Source organism: Elephantulus edwardii, unplaced genomic scaffold, assembly GCF_000299155.1.
Source record: "Elephantulus edwardii isolate Elephantulus edwardi_28Jun2011 unplaced genomic scaffold, EleEdw1.0 scaffold00223, whole genome shotgun sequence".
Classification (NCBI taxonomy): domain Eukaryota; kingdom Metazoa; phylum Chordata; class Mammalia; order Macroscelidea; family Macroscelididae; genus Elephantulus; species Elephantulus edwardii.
In genome coordinates this window covers 2,930,551-2,947,589 of record NW_006399973.1, presented here as the reverse complement: position 1 = coordinate 2,947,589, position 17,039 = coordinate 2,930,551, and the positions used below count along the sequence as shown (strand labels likewise).

General features: G+C 37.3%; 1 protein-coding gene across 2 annotated transcripts in view; it reads left to right on the top strand.

Moving 5' to 3' along the window:
• Window positions 1–17,039, top strand: part of ADAM17 (ADAM metallopeptidase domain 17) — a 74,263-nt gene that overhangs the window by 20,632 nt on the left and 36,592 nt on the right. For both annotated transcript variants that reach the window (XM_006898203.1, XM_006898204.1), the window contains exons 5-8: window positions 7,488–7,656; window positions 9,141–9,274; window positions 13,175–13,264; window positions 16,314–16,427. In XM_006898203.1, coding sequence (XP_006898265.1) covers window positions 7,488–7,656; window positions 9,141–9,274; window positions 13,175–13,264; window positions 16,314–16,427 — 507 coding nt within the window. The remainder of the gene's footprint in view (window positions 1–7,487; window positions 7,657–9,140; window positions 9,275–13,174; window positions 13,265–16,313; window positions 16,428–17,039) is intronic.

Below are 17,039 nucleotides of genomic sequence, written 5' to 3'. Positions count from 1 at the left end.
CAGTGGTGAGAATCTTTGTCTTCTTGACATTGAGCCTCAATCCATACTGAAGGCTGCAGTCCTTGACCCTCTGCAGCAGGTGCTTCAGGTCCTCTTCAAAGCGAGTTAGCGTTGTGTTGTGTTCCATTATGTGAATATAACACAGCTTCTCTATCCATTCATTTCTTGATGGGCACTTGGGTTGCTTCCATTTCTTTGCTATGGTGAACAATGGAGCAATAAACATGGGTGTGCATAAGGCTGTAAATCTTAACAGGAGCAGATGGCTTCGTTTTTTTTCTAAGGAACAGCAGCTGGTTTTGAACTGCTGAGTTCTTTTTAGCAGCAGAGTGTTTTACTGTATACACTGCCAGGATTCCTTGTCAGAATCTCTAGGTGTCCTTAAGATCTGCTTCACAGAATTTTTTGTTTTCCAGTGCAGAATGTAGTCAAAGTTCTTGTCTTGTACTTAGTCACTGAGGATTATTTTCTCCCCAATAACATAAGAATTAATTGTAATTAAAAAAACTTACCTTTTGTTGTTGTTGTGTTATGTGCCATTGAGTCGCTTGCGACTCATAGTGACCCTGTGTACCACAGCCCTAAACCTTGCTCTATCCCTTGCCAATCTTATTGTCTCCAACATGCCTATTCCCATTACCCCAATGATGCAATCAATCCATCTCATCAAGGGTTTTCCTCTTCTGCACTGTTCCTCCACCCTCCCCATATAATAACAATAATTACCTTCATTTATTTAATAATTACCTTTATTTATGTAATGATAATAATCATTATTATCACTAATTTTTTCTAATAAAAGATATTATATTCAAATAGATGTGACTTTTTAAAGATGTGTAATGGGACAAAGTTAAGGCTTGACCCCACATATCTCTGATCGCAAGTGTGTTGTCCTTGTCTTTGTCAGACTGGCTGTCCTAGGATGCTATTAATATGAACTTTGAAATATTTCTTCTAAAAGATAAAATTTTTTTTTTCATGTGAACTTTATTAAAGATTTATGTAGCCTAAGGATGGTTTTAATTAACTTTTTGAGGTCTCATTTAGCTCTGAGATTCTGTATCCATTGAATTATTAAAAAAACGTGCTTTAAGTTCTCCCCCTATACATCCATCCATCTATCCATGTGTATTTCTCTATCTTTCTATTCCTCTGTTTTATTGTGATAGAACACATATGATATAGTTTACACATTTGTAGTGTACAATGTTGTGGTTTTCAGTATATTCAGAGTTATGCAAGCCATCGCCATGATCAGTTTCCTACCCCTGTTTTTGTTAGATGCTGTTAAGTTGATGATCCACTCATTGTGACCCAACATGACAGTAGAATTAACTGCCTTTTAGGAATTTTTAGGCTGTAGGGTCGCTATGAGTCGTCTACGACTTGACGGCATTAAACAACAACAACACAACAGTCCTGAAGTGAGCAGATTACCAGATTTTTCTTCTAAAGAGCAGCTGGGTGAGTTCAAACTACCAACTTTTCGGTTAGCAGCTGAGTGCTTCATCTGTTATACCCATAGGGCTCTTTTTTCTGAGCCTTAGGTAAAAGAACAGTTGTTTCTCATTCAAGTACTAACCAGGCCCAACCCTGCTTAGCTTCCACCCTGCTTAGCTTCCAAGATCAGACAGGAGCAGATGCGTTCAGGGTGGTATGGCCATAGACAAGAGTGATGCTGTGCTGTTCATCTCTAGTTGTGCATACTGTGGACAGTTCAGATAAATTCTGTAATCCTTTTGCATCAGATTTCTTTAATAGAGTTTTTCAAAGTTCATCTATTTTTAAAATTTCATTGTTTTCTACTAGTTTATTTATAAAATTTGAATACAAATTTGAACAAATTTTCAATTTACATCACTACCCACCCATTAAAATTGTACAACCCAATCATTTATTACCCCCTCCGCCTGCACATCCACATCCCTCTGCTTTCAGCCTCTCCCACTCCTCCTGTATCCTTATACTCATTCTACAATAATGATTTTTATACAATATTTATCCTTGTGGGACAGAGTTAGTTCACTCAGCATAATGCTCTCCAGTTCCTCCCAAGGTACGTAATAATTTACAGAATCATTGCTCCTGAGAGCTTCATAGTATTCCACTAAGTGAATGTACGTTGAATGTATGTACCATCATTTCTCAGTCCATTTGTTTGTGTTTGGATATTTGGGCTGTTTCCATGTTCTTGTGATGGTGAATAATGTTGATATGAACATTGGTGTACAAATCTCAATTTGTGAAAGTTCATATATTATTGCATTGATTAATGTCTATTATAACATTGATTAATATCTCATTCCCTCACTCTTTGATTGTTTTATTAAGTGGGATCTTATTATTTTTGTGACTGTCCTTTTCATAATGTTTTCAAATTTCATTCATATTTTAGCATTATCAGGCTTCCTTTCTGTCATTGAATAAAATTTCTTTGTATGGATATATTTTTTTATCAATCATCAGTTGATGAACTTGGATTATTTCCACTTTTTGGCTGTTGGAGATAATGCTGCTGTGAACATTTGTTTACAAGTTTTTGTAAGGAATATGATTTCATTTCTCTTGGGTATGTCCTAGGAGTAAAATTACTGAGTCATATAACTCGTCTATGTTTAGTTGTACGGCTGTTTTCCAGAGTGATGACATCATTATGTTTTTCTAAGCAGTGTTTGAGGGTTTTGATTTCTCCACATCCTCACCAATTCTTACCTTTTTTATTATAGTCATTTTAGTGAGTGTAAAAGAACCCTGGTAGTGTAGTGGTTGAAGCTCAGCTGCTGACCAATTGGTCAGCAGTTCAAACTCAGTAACCACTCAGTGGGAGAAAGACAAGGCATTTTGTTTCCATACGTTATCTAGACTCGGAAACCCTGTGAGCATGCAGTTTTGCTCTGTCCTGCAGGGTTATTGTGAGCTGAAGTTGACCCATTGGCACTGGGTTTGGTTTTTTCTTTGCCATAAGAACATAAATTTTGTCTAAGTCTTACTGTTGTTTATCCACCACCTAGAAAAGTGCCAATAGTGTATTACATTTGAATATATTTTAATGAATGAAAGAAATGTTTGTTGTTATTCTGTGCCATCAAGTGGCTTGCAACTCATAGTGACCCTATGCACAACAGCCTTAAACACTGCTCTGTCCTGTGCCACTCTTAATTAAGTCTCTGACATTCCTACCCTCGTTACTCCAGTGACTGAATCCATCCATCTCATGGAGGGTCTTCCTCTCCTGCACTGTCCTTCCCCCCTCCAAAGCACAAAGTCCTTTTCCAAGGACTGGTCCCTCCTTGCCTCCAAGGAGCAGTCTGGTTTCACCCCTACTAAGATGAATTTGTTCTCCTAGCAGTCCATGGTATATTCAGTACTTTTCTGTAGCACCACAGCTCAAAGGCATCAATTCTCCTGGCATCTCTAGCCATTGTCCAGCTTTTTGATTCATGGCAAATAATTTCTAAGACTATGGCCTGGATCAGGCACACCTTAGTCTCCAGACTGACATTGTTGCTCTTCAGTACTTTGGAAAGATCCTAGGCAGCAGACTTTCCCAGTGCAAGCTGTCTTTTAATTTCTTGGCTGCTGGTACCAAGAGTATTTTTTGTGAATTGTTGTTGATTGCCGTCAAGTTGAAGTCACCTCATCGCGATCCAATGAACAAAAGATGTAATGCCTTTCCATACCTATTGTTGTTTCTCCAAGTTCATAGAGTTTCCGGAGGCATGTGGTTTAAGAAGTAGATGCCACTCCTGCTTCCAAACCTGTTTTACAACTGGGAACTCCACGAAACACTGTCCACAATGGGAAACCATTCTGGTATTTGATATTCTTATGGCGCAGGGTCCAGCATCACAGCAAACCCAGGTTACTTCATGCAGCACATTGACAGAGTGATGTGCAATGTGAAAGAGTATTCCTCCAGATATAATAGCACTAGTCTCATTTAGCAGTGGTTAAGTGTCGTCGAGTTGAATATGACTCATAGTAAGCTTTGCACAAAAGACCTGAACTCTTGTTATATAATTAACATTATTTCTGTACATTGATAAGAGAGTTTGTAGAGTTTCCAGAAGCATCTAGTTTAGAAAGTGGATGTTACGCCTGCTTCCGAACATGATCAATCTGGAAGCGCATCCAAACATTGTACATAATGGGTCACCATTATGATATTTGACATGACTATGGAGGAGAATGGGAATCCCAGAACATTTAATTGTGCTAATGCGAAACCTATACTTGGACCAAGAGGCAGTAGTCAGAACAGAGCAGGGTAACACTGCATGGTTCAAAATTGGGAAGGGTGTACGCCAGGGATGCATCCTTTTTCAACATATATGCAGAGCAGATTATCCGAGAGGCTGGGCTCTATGAGGAGAATTGTGGCATCAGGATTGGTGGAAGATCTATTAACAATCTGCGTTATGCAGATGACACAACCCTGCTTGCTGAAACTGAGGAGGACCTCATGCACTTGCTGCGAAGGGTCAAGGACTGCAGCCTTCAGTATGGACTGAGACTCAATGTCAAGAGGACAAAGATTCTCGCTACTGGACCAATTGGCAGCGTCAGGATGGATGACGAAGAGATTGAGAGTGTTCACAGCTTCAGTTTGCTTGGCTCCACAATCAACACTCTTGGTACCAGCAGTCAGGAAATCAAAAAGCGTATCGCGATGGGAAAGTCTGCTGTTAGGGACCTCTCTAAGGTACTCAGGAGCAACAGTGTCTCTCTGGAGACTAAGGTGCACCTGATACAGGCCATGGTATTTGCAATCGCTTGTTATGCATCAGAGAGTTGGACAATGACTAGGGAGGACAGAAGGAGAGTGGATGCTTTTGAGCTGTGGTGCTGGAGAAGGGTACTGAATGTACCATGGACTGCCAGGAAAACAAACAGTTAATCTTGGAGAGAATTAAACCAAGCTACTCCTTGGAGGCAAAGATTCTGGGGCTTCGTCTGACATACTTTGGACATGTTGCCAGGAGGGACGGGTCCTTGGAGAGGGACATCATGCTTCGGAGGGTGGAGGGACAGCACAGGAGGGGAAGACCCTCTATGAGATGGATTGATTTGGTGACTGGGGTAATCGGGATGGGTGTGTCAGAGGCAGTGTGGTTGGCGCAGGATAGAGCAGGGTTTAGAGCTGTTGTGCATAGGGTTGCTATGAGTCGGAAACGACTCGACGGCACATAATAACAGCAGCAACACGGAACAGTGTTCAGCATCACAGCAACTCCAAGTTGTTCAGTACAGCAAATAGACAAATGATTGTTATGTCTTTTAAAGAGTATTCATTCTAAAATTATCAAATTTGGTCCTGAGGCCCTACAGGATTTTAAAGCCACATCCTTGAGTAGGCCTCCATTCTTAGTCTAAGATTCAAGGACCACCCACTTTTAAGGGGGGAGAAACAGTACACACAACAAACATGACCCCAGAAACTTCCCTTATGTGACTGCCTTCAAGATGAGACTGCCATCAAGGCAAGACTGCCATAGAGATGCTAGCTAGCCATCCAACTCCTAGAGTGCAGGGAGACTCCCTGGCCCCAGATACCATTTTTTTCTTCTGAATCTCCTAAAATATTTTATTACTTGAAGAAAGTAGTGCTTTTTTTATAGATGTTGTTGTTGTTTTTATGAACCGTCAAGTTGCTTGCGACTTATAGCGACCCTGTGTACAACAGCCCTAAACCCTTCTCTATCCTGTGCCTGTCTCATTGCTTCTGACATACCCATCCCGATTACCCCAGTCACTGAATCAATCCACCTCATAGAGGGTCTCCCCCTCCTGTGCAGTCTATTTGTTTTCTTGGCAGTCCATAGTACATTCAATACTCTTCTCCAGCACCACAGCTTAAAGGCATCAATTCTCCTTCTATCCTCCCTAGTCATTGTCCAACTCTCTGATGCATAACAAGTAATTGCGAAGACCATAGCCTGTATCAGATGCACCTTAGTCTCCAGAGTGACACCATTGCTCTTCTGTATCCTGGAGAGGTCCCAAACAGCAGACTTTCCCATCGCAATACGTTTTTTGATTTCCTGGATCCTGGTGCCAAGAGTGTTGACCGTGGAGCCAAGCAAACTAAAGTTGTTAACAATCTCAATCTCTTCACCATCCGTCCTGATGCTGCCAATTGGTCGGTCCAGTGGTGAGAATCTTTGTCTTCTTGATATTGAGCCTCTATCCATACTGAAGGCTGCAGTCCTTGACCCTCTGCAGCAAGCGTTTTAGGTCCTCCTCAGTTTCAGCAAGCAGGGTTGTATCATCTGCATAACGCAGATTGTTAATAGATCTTCCACCAATTCTAACGCCACACTTCTCCTCATAGAGCCCAGCCTCTCGGATAATCTGCTCTGCATACAGGTTGAAAAGGTATGGAGACAGGACACATCCCTGGCATACACCTTTTTGAACCATGCAGTGTTTCTCTGCTATGTTCTGACAACTGCCTCTTGGTCCAAGTATAGGTTTCACATTAGCACGATCAAGTGTTCTGGGGATTCCCATTCTTCTCAGAGTCAGCCATGGTTTGTTATGATCCACACAGTCAAATGCCTTTGTATAGTCAATGAAACACATATACACATTCTTCTGGTATTCCCTGATTTCAGCTAAGATCCATCTAACATCAGCTACAATATCCTAGTACGACAACCCCTTCTAAACCCAGCCTGGACTTCTGGCAGTTCTTTCCTGATGTACTGTTTCAGTCGTTTTTGGATAATCTTCAGTAGAATCTTGCTTGCATGTGAAGTCAATGATATTGTTCTATAGTTTCCACACTCTGTTGGGTCTCCCATCTTTGGAATGAGACCAAATATAGATCTCTTCCAGTCAGTTGGCCAAGTGGTTGTTCTCCAGATTTCTTGGTACAACTTGGTGAGCATGTGCAGGGCAGTATCTGTTAGTTGAAATATGTCAATTGATATACCATCTCTTCCTGGGGCCTTGTTTTTGCTGTTTCCTTCAAAGTAGCTTGAACTTCTTCCTTCATCACCATAGGCTCTTGCTCATATGTTATTTCATTAAATTCTTCTGTGTCTGCCAATTCCTTTCGATACAGTGACTCAGTATATTCTTTCCATCTTCTTTTAATACTTCCTGGATCCCTTAATATTCTTTCTAAAGCATACTTGATTATAGCAACTCGAGGTTTGAATTTGTTCTTCAGATAAGATAATAAAAATTGGGGAATATATGTATTACCAGCATAGAAGTGCTATATGACAGAAATTTAAAATTATTTTCTAAAAAGAACTAATTAATTTCTTTAACCTAGAAGTGAATTTTTTTTGTTTTTTTAAATTATTATTAAATTTTATTAGTTTTAATGAACATTTACAGAGATTTTGGGTTCTCATTTATTCATTGTTGCACTGTAGAAGTGAAGGTTATATGAGAACGCTTAAGGATGCTATAAGAACTTAATGTCCAAACATTGTTACTTTCTCTGACTCAGTTATATATATTTTCTGTTTTAGCCACTTTGGAGATTTGTTAATGATACGCAAGACAAAAGAATGTTAGTTTACAGATCTGATGATATTAAGAATGTTTCACGTTTGCAGTCCCCAAAAGTTTGTGGCTATTTAAAAGGAAATAATGAAGAGTTACTTCCAAAAGGGCTAGTAGAGAAAGAGCCACCTGAAGGTAAGATTTAAAAAAAATATTTTAAAAAAAATTTCAAATCAAAATAAGCATTACAATTATTTTCGATAGAGGTTGTTATTGATACATTAAAATAATATTGTTATCCACTAACAATAGCCTTTACTTAAAGATATTTTGGTCCAGGAATTATTTTGTGATTTTTTTTTTTTTAATTTTTGTAATTATTTTCTAACAGGAGAAAATAATGGAAAAAAATAATTAACCTTAAAAAACCATTTGGCAAAAGGGAAATAGAATGATTTTAGGGGAAATATTTTTTATTTGAAGATTTTTCTACATTACAGTATAATGTTGTTAAAAAACGTTCCTTAGAGTTTATTTACACTGCCTTACTTAGTGACATCACTAAGTTCTAAAGGCTAAGGTAATTATTTGAAAAATCACCTTATGTCAGAGTATGGGATGATGATAGCAAATGGAAGATGACTACATCATTACAAACTGCCATGTAAAGTTATTATGTAACTGCGAAGCCATTGAGAGTCATGGTCTAGCTTAGTTGATACATCACTTTGACAGTCATTACCATGTGGTAAGGTACAAAATAGTACATTTTTCACATTTGTTGTAAATATGGAAAATTAGATAATGAAGTAGTCCACAAGTGAGGAAAAGGTGTAGTTGGTAGCAGAATGGATCTGTACTGCTTAGAATACAAAAATCAGACCACACTGTGGAGGCCAATGGTAGCTCCTGGCGACCCTCCATTGACTTTCTGAGGCTATAAATCCTCACAGAAGGGACTCATTCATATTTTTCCCTCAAAACAGTTGGTGAATTTGAACTGCTGACCTGATTAGCAATCCTATATGTAACAGCACTGGAGTTCTTTACTATTTAGGATAGAATACAGCCATATTGTTGAAATTGTTACCAATATTATTAGTGAGATAAATATTGGTATTAGGGGGACCTTTGCTGATATTGGTGGGATCTGTTTAGGGACGTATGCTACTGGGACAAGTATATGTTGGGTCACTTTAAAAAAGACACCTTACAGAGATATTATTTTTTTTTAAAGGGTGTAGAAACTATTACTTGCATGTTAGTGTATGAAAGAATCCTGTAAAGAATTTGATTCTTTGACAAGAAAATTGTCTAATTAGCAGAAAAGTTTTTAATGATTGTCTAGATATTTTTTACTATTACTTTAGTTATTTGTAGACAGCCTCTAGAAAAAAAAAATGAAAGCTTCCTTGCCTATAGGTGATTGTTTTACTCTGTTAAATAGTTTTTCCTATTTTCAAAATTAAGGAGAAAATTTCCATTTTTGTTTTGAATTCTGAAATTTTAAGGCTTTGTATTACTTACCCTTTAAATTAATTTTTACCCCCAAGATACCTTTAGGGATACTAAGCTTACATCATGTTTATTTCAAACATATATTAGCTTTAAAGTGTTACTATAAAAAATTCCTTGTTTTGGTGAATTTTGATTTAATAGTGCATACAAATTCATATTAGAGCTTGTCCATCGGGTGAAGAGAAGAGCTGATCCAAATCCTCTGAAGAACACGTGCAAATTACTGGTGGTAGCTGATCATCGCTTTTACAAATACATGGGCAGAGGGGAAGAGAGTACAACTACAAACTATTTGGTAAGTATTAATGTGCTATAAGTAATTAAATGGCAAAGTCATAGAGGATACATTTTAAAATTTCATGAAACTAGATTGATTTTGTTGTTGTTAGGTGCTGCCAAGTCGAGTGCAATGCATAGCGACCCTATGAACAAAAGAGCTGAACCCTGTCCTATCCTATGTCATCTGCACACTTCCTGATACCCTAGAGTCCATTGCGTCAGTCACTCTGTCGGTCCACTTGGTTGAGGGTTTTCCTCTTCTTTGCTGACACTCTGTCTTTCCAAGTTTAATGTTCCTCTCCCAGGAATATCCTATCCTTGCAGTATGCCTGAAGTATGTGAGGTGAACCTTTATCTTCTTTGTCTCCAGAGAAAGCTTCACTTTATTTACAAGATTTGCTTTAGATACTGTTATTTTTCTTTTTTTATATTTGAAGGCTTTCCCCTGTGGCTTTTGTATTAATTACTCTGTTGAAATGCATGTTTTGAATTTATGGAAGTCTTTTACCTTTGAAATAGTGTGTTGTGTGTGTGGTTTTTTTTTGTGTGTGTGTGTGTGTGTATTAGAATTTTAATGCATATTAGGCTTGGGACGGTTCATAGCGTAGATCTCCCTTTATACTGCTGAATTCTTTAAAAAGATCTCTGCTGTTGTGGCAGTGATCTGATTGGTTTACATGCATGTTGTTTCACATATATTCCCCTGAGGCAAAACAAAAAAGAAATTGTATGAGTTTGTTATATTTTCTGAGAGAAAAATCAGTTTTGTTTATGACATGTAAAAGAGCTAATTGGAATATAAATGAAATAGATTGCTTATAAAGATTAAAGGAATGTTGACAGTAGGGTTTTTAAGCATTAGATATTGTAATTTTTTAAAGTCAATCATGTTATATTTCATAACTCCATATCTACTCCCATTATTCCACATGACCTCATTCATCATAACTCAGCAGTGACCAAACTCTTGTTTGAGGGAGTGGAAAAAGAATACAGCTATTCATGAACTGAGAGCCCAATGCAGTAAAGATGCCTTACTGATTGCCTAACTTTTACCATTCTCTCCTTTTTATTCCTACCCTCCCTCTCCTTTCTTTACATTCTGTGTCAAATGAATGAATTTATTATGAAGGTAGTAGGAGTTGTGGGAAATCAATGTAATACTTGTTCCTAAGTAAAAGAGGGTCTTTTTTGAAAAAGCTTTCGTCTTGTTCTGAGTTTTTTAAATAGGGGTTCCTTTAAATTTCTTTTTTGTTATAGCAAAACTATAAATATAATTAGAGGGCTGGTCGTAAGAATTGTGTTTCTTAGTCTGACAATTCCTTATTTATTAAACCACAAAGTTTTTTAGACGTCTAACTTGTTTCAGAATTGATGTTCTCAGCTCTTGAATACTAATTCTCTTTGAGCAAAAGATAAGTAATCAGAATTTAATCGTTTCTCGTGTCGCTTGGCTATTATAATGCCTCTCCTTCATCACTTTCCCTACACATCACCCATTCCTATACTTATCAGAGGTCAAGAAAAAGGGGGCGATATACCTCATTCTTTCTGGACCTTTTAATAGCCATTCCTTAGTGCTTAACTTGGTCTGATGGGGGTAGGGATGTGGAAATACCTTTCTATACTAATTTCTGGAGAATGAATTTTAGACACGTAGCAAGAGATAAAGAATACTTCTTAGAATATCTTAGGATATATTAATTGACCTTCTTCTTTTTAAAAACCATTTTATTGTTAACAGTTACAACTCCTTGTGATATGGAGTGAGGCATAACCATTAAAGGATAGAAGATTTAAATGGTCAGCGAGCAATGGAAAAGACTAGATGACAAGGATGTAGAAAGTTTTAAGAGATTAGGTGCTTAATCTTGTCAAATTGCTACTGAGCAATTAGTCCAAATAGCTAATACTAGCATAAAAATGTGTTTTCAAGATGTCTATAGAGAAAGGTAAGTCAGTTGAAGAAATTGTAAATAAACATCTAAGGAAAGATTTAGCTGTAGAAGAAAATCAAGACTTATGGGCACATTAAGAGGCAAAATAAAAGAAAAATAAAAAAATTAAGGTAAAAAGTCTTCAGTTTGGCTGTTATTATTGTTGATGATAACATATCAGTGGTATAAGACTGATACCTCATTGGATGAAAGTCTTTGGGTGTTTTTTTTTTTTTCTTAAATGGTGACATAGACTCAGATGATCAAACTTTTTGGGTCAAGTTTTAGAGACGCACAGATCAATGAATGATTATTACCAAAGACACATTTCAGTTGATGAGGATTTATAAAATTTAGCTGGAGGCCAAGATGAAAATTTCATCAAAGGTGTTATTTATCTAGATGGAATTGAAATGAAAACTACTGACTGTGAGATGATCAAGATCAAACAAAAGACCAGGCAAATTTGTACCTACTAGTTCCCCTGGTATTATTCTTTCCAAATAAAGTATTCAAGTCATTAATGAAGGGGGGAGGAACTAGACAAACATTTTATTGTAATTCAGTTGTAATTTTGCAGAGCACATTACTTTTCTGTTTTAATGTGTATACTTCTTTTCCTGACATTAGTTGCAGTCCCTTCGATGTAACAACTTTATTCCTCTTTCCTTCCTTGATATGCCATTTTCATTTGTCCCTCTTTCTTTCTTTCATTCTGAGCTTTGTATTGGGGCATACACTGCCCTTTTGGTTTCAAATAGTTAATTGGTCTGGCTTGGATAAATGAGCATTGGAGGGGGTGCTACTAGGCCATGGGCTCCTAGCAAGCAAGCTAGTTGGAAAGGTGAAAAGTACTCATCTGTGGAATCCCAGTGGTGGTGAGAGGCTTGCATTGCCAGTCTCTGAGTCCTCATTGCAAGGAACTGAGCCAGGAGTGTGTACCAGTACAGTTTGTGAGTTCTCATTATAAGTACCGGATATGCATCAGTCCCTGACTCACTGATTCTGGAGAAGAGTTGGTAATGGATCCCAGTGGACCTTAATAGTTTAGATTTGGGAGGATGGCTAGAGGCAATGTATGTCGACAGGCCTCTGACTTGGGAAGGCTGGAGGAATGGTGCAGTGAGTTGATCCGAGTACTCTTTCACAGAGTGGGAGACACTCTTCTTGGCATTGGATATGGATGCAGAGTTGTTCCTATTTATATGGCGCCTCAGCTAGGAATAGTGCTTGCTTTACCTCAGTATGCTTGTCTTGTCCAGTTTTGTCAGAAGAGGCCAGCACCCTGTACTTTTCAATGTCTGCTGTGTTTATATAGTCTTTCCTTCTAGTTGACACTTGATCTGATTCTTCAGCCTTGCCTTTGATGCTTAGGCTTCTAAATTGCAATCTGTTAATTAATTCAGGCTTCTGTTGTATGACACTATGAGCCTTCTGACTATGTTGCAATCTTGGACAATCTTTTATTTTTTAAATTGTGTGTGTGTGTGTGTGTGTGTGTGTGTGTGTTGTACCATCATATCAGATCTGACTGCTACAGGAGGAAGTTGCCCCTCCTTCTCCAGCAAAGCATCTGGTGGATTCGAACTGCGTACCTCTGGGATTGCAGTGCAGCTTCTTGCCACTAGGCCACCAGAGTTCCCTGGACAATCTCTATTTAAATTTTATAGTTGGTTGTAGTGATAACGTTAAAAAAAATCCATTGCTTGATATTTTAGTTACTTATGGAGTTCATTACTTGAAATTTAGAGTGAATTGTACCATTCTTCCAGAAACACTTAAAATTAGAATCTTGTAATAATTTTTTGTTAGAACTATCAGTGATTAATATGAACAAACCTTACTGCTAGTTTTTGTAATTGGTAAAAATTTTTACAGTAGCATTTTCTCTTTACAGAATTTTATTCCTGTAGTTTTTGTGTTACATTACAAAGTATAATACAGATCTACTTAATAATCTTTCTGTTTTTTACACACAGATAGAATTAATTGACAGAGTTGATGACATCTATCGAAATACTTCATGGGACAATGCGGGTTTTAAAGGCTATGGAATACAAATAGAACAGGTATTTATCAATGGAAATGGCTGGTACTATTGAGGTAAACTACAAGTACTTGCTACTTGTAATCAAAACCAAAGGACTTTAATGTTCATCAGTAAATAAATAACTCTTAAATGCCAGTGATTTTACTCATAATGATCCACAGTGTTTTGATTAGTTATTTTAGATTATGAAATTTTCTATTCATTAGCGTATTTTAGGCACACATCCTTATTGTCCTGCTATAATCTCTAATCTCTAAATTTATGATCCTGTATTACTTTTCTTTACCCTGTATTTTACTTTCCTCTCTGATTATGCTTTATATGTTTTTAATTAAATTATAGGCATCTATCTTCAAAAGCACCTCATACATACTGTTGAATCCTTAGAAAATTTTGTCAGACGCACTGTGTGCATTTGTTGTTGTTGGTTTGTTTTTTTTCTTGTTGCATACCATTGAATCGGATCAAGCTGGCACAAGACGAGATTGTCCCTCCTTTTCTAGTGGAGCATCTGATGGATTCAAACCGTGCCCCTTCGAGATTGCAGTGCAGCTTCTGCTTCTGGGCTACCAGAGCTCCCTCACTCTGTGCATTTGTAAAGCATTTATTTATACAGAACCCTTAGTCTCTTTCTCCTAATATTTACTTCGAATTGCTATATTAATGTTACCTTAATTATCTCAGCAAGTTCATAAGACTAAAGACTCTTCAAGGGAATTGCCTTGGGTATATTTTTATATGTAAATTATATAAATTATTATGGTTTATTTGAAATTACACTTTTCCATTTCTTTATTACTTTTGCATTTTTTTTGTATTCATATTTTAAATAGGTAATATCAACAACAACAATAATATATACACAGTGCAAAAACTACTGAAGAGTAAGTCTCCTTAGCTGCTTCTGTCCATTGTCCAACCCAGTTTTTTTCCCCAGGAGCATCATGTTACTGGTTTGATATGTATTGTTCTGAAGATATTTTAGACAGGTGTAATGTTAGTATGGACATGTATTTGGCACAGTGGTAGTATGTTGTGCACTTTTACTTGTTTTCAATTCACGGAAATTGGAAGATAATCTCTATTAGCACATATAAAACGCTGCCTCACTTTAAAAAATCACTACATCATATTCATGTTTTAAGTGACCAATAAATAAAACAACTTTAAGAACTTGGAACAAATTGAAAGGCAAGTAATACAGAAGATTAAAATACCACTTCATAATTAGTAATAAAAGATGGATTGGTGGATGTGATTTACATGTGCAGCCATTGAGTTTCTAAGTATTTTGTCCACAATATATCTTTACCATTTGCCAATGCAGCTGCAAAGCCTGCCTCTTCAAAGAGCTGACCAAAAATGCATTTTCTATGCAGGCATTTAGGTAGCCAGGCAGATCAAGGGAGGGCCTAGGGAGACACTCAGAGATGCCTGAAGTGAGCACTCTTTATTCCTTTTCCTAAGCTCATTATTTGATATGTTCCATTACCTCTGTAAAAAGGAGCAAGAGCAGCATGGGGTCCATCATATCTGACCTCTATCAACTCCACAAGGGGAACTGTACCTGTCAACAACACCACAAAATCAATTTCCATGAGGTCAGATGTGTCTCCCATAGTCCCACACCTCTTTCTACTAATTTCAGCACCAGTCTTACTACTCTGCTGGATCCAAAATCATTATGATAGTTCAGAGACCATACAGAACTGTATTAAGGAAGCAAAAGGTTATAATTCAGGTTGGCAGCAAGACAAAGGACAACTTCTGAAATGTGCTTGCAAGCACCTCAGCCTGAGCCTGTGACTTTAGGCCAGTGTTATAAAATTCTCAGTCCTGCCAATTATGGCTCTTCCTCTCAGTCTTTGAACAAACTTAGGCAAAGTCTCTCAGCTCTGGTTCCTTGGGGTAGCAATCTCAAGGTCAGCTCCATCTCAGGTCAGGTCTCTGTTATCTTCTCTGGTTGCTGCTACTCTCCTGTAGGTTTAGCTAGCAAAAGAATCTCTGGCCCTGGAGGGCACACATTACATGCATGCTGCCACTTTGTAGATGATGAGATTACCAAATCTGCTGCTGAATCTGCTCAGTTTATTGACAAGACTGGACAGTCCTCTTGTGGGTAGACTAACATGCCCTATTCACATATTCCTGCCTATCCCCATAGCAAAGTTAGTGGCTAGGTAGGGAAGCTGTTTTGAACAATAAACCCCGAACACCACAACCTCCTTTGAAAAGAAGCCTGTGTTATTTTTCTTTCCTTTCTTAACAGGTTTAATGTGAACTTGTCAGAATTACATGTTTAGGAAAAGCCACCATTCTGTATAATCTTTCATTCCTGAATTGGACAACTGATATACATCTGACAATTATAGATGTCTTAATCATTGGCTATCATTGGATATTTTAGACTCGTATGATCCAAGGCTTTTTTCTATGAAAATTTAGGAATACATTTAGAACTTTATAAATCATTCATTTACATAATTTTTTTCCTATGTCATGTTTTTTTCTCTATTTACTCTTAAATAATGATTTTTTTTTTTTAAATTTTTTTATGTGTGTACCATCAAATTGGATCTGACTGGTACAGGAGGAAATTGCACCTCCTTCTCCAGCAGCGCATCTGGTGGATTCAAACCACTTACCTCTGGGATTGCAGTGCAGCTTCTTGCCACTAGGCCACCAGAGCTCTCCTAAATAATGAATATTTTATTACTATTGAAGAATTTATGGAATCTTGGTAATAAAATTTTTTTCTAGTATGATGGCCAAACCATCATACTCACTGTCATTGAATCAGTTCTAGCTCCTAGTGACTTTTTAGGATGAGTAGAACTGCCTGTGAGGTTTCCAAGGCTGTAAACATTTATGGAAGCAGACTGTCATTTATTTCTTCTGTGGAGAAGCTGGTTCAGGTTGCCAACTTTGTGGTTAACCACTGCATGCTTGACCATTACATCACCAAGGGTCATCTCTAGTTCTTATATTTGGTAGATAATAAAATACTATTTTAGACTTTTAGTAACTTTTTCTGACATGTTTTAAGTATATTATCTCTTTAAGTATAGATTCGCATTCTTAAGACTCCAGAGAAAGTAAGACCTGGTGAAAGGCACTTTAATATGGAAAAAAGCTTTCCAAATGAAGAAAAGGATGCTTGGGATGTAAAAACTTTGCTTGAGGTAAGTCATGGGATCTTAGGTGTATTGCTGTTCACAGAGATTAGTTACCACTTCTTGATTTCTAATATATGAACTTTATCTGCATTAATGAAGAAATATATTAGAAAAGATAATGAGACACTAGGAACACAGCACCACATTTGATCCAACAGTGACTTCCTCTTCCCTGGAGCAGGGCAAAACAGCAAGACAAGCGAAAAGCAAAATTAAACAAAAATCCCAAACCATGGGAGATGAAAGTTTTGAAACCTGATATTTCTTATCCTTAATATTTTAGAGACTCTGGTAAGGTAATTTTAGAAATAGCATGTATACTATATGTCAATATTTTGCATACCATTTTCTTAATTCAGGTCTACCTGAAACTTTATCAGTGGACTTTTAGGGACTGTAATTATCAAATAGGAGATGAAAATATAATGGATAGTAGAAATGTAACTGGGAATTCTGAAATTCCCTATAGGAACTGAAAATTTTGTGGTTTTATGTTAATATGTGATAATATAGTTAATAAGAGTTAACGTAAACTTGGTTTTATATGGATTTTTGCTTTATAACATGATTTTAGTGTCTAACTTTTTGCCCATTATTGTGTTTTGTTTTGGTTTTTTT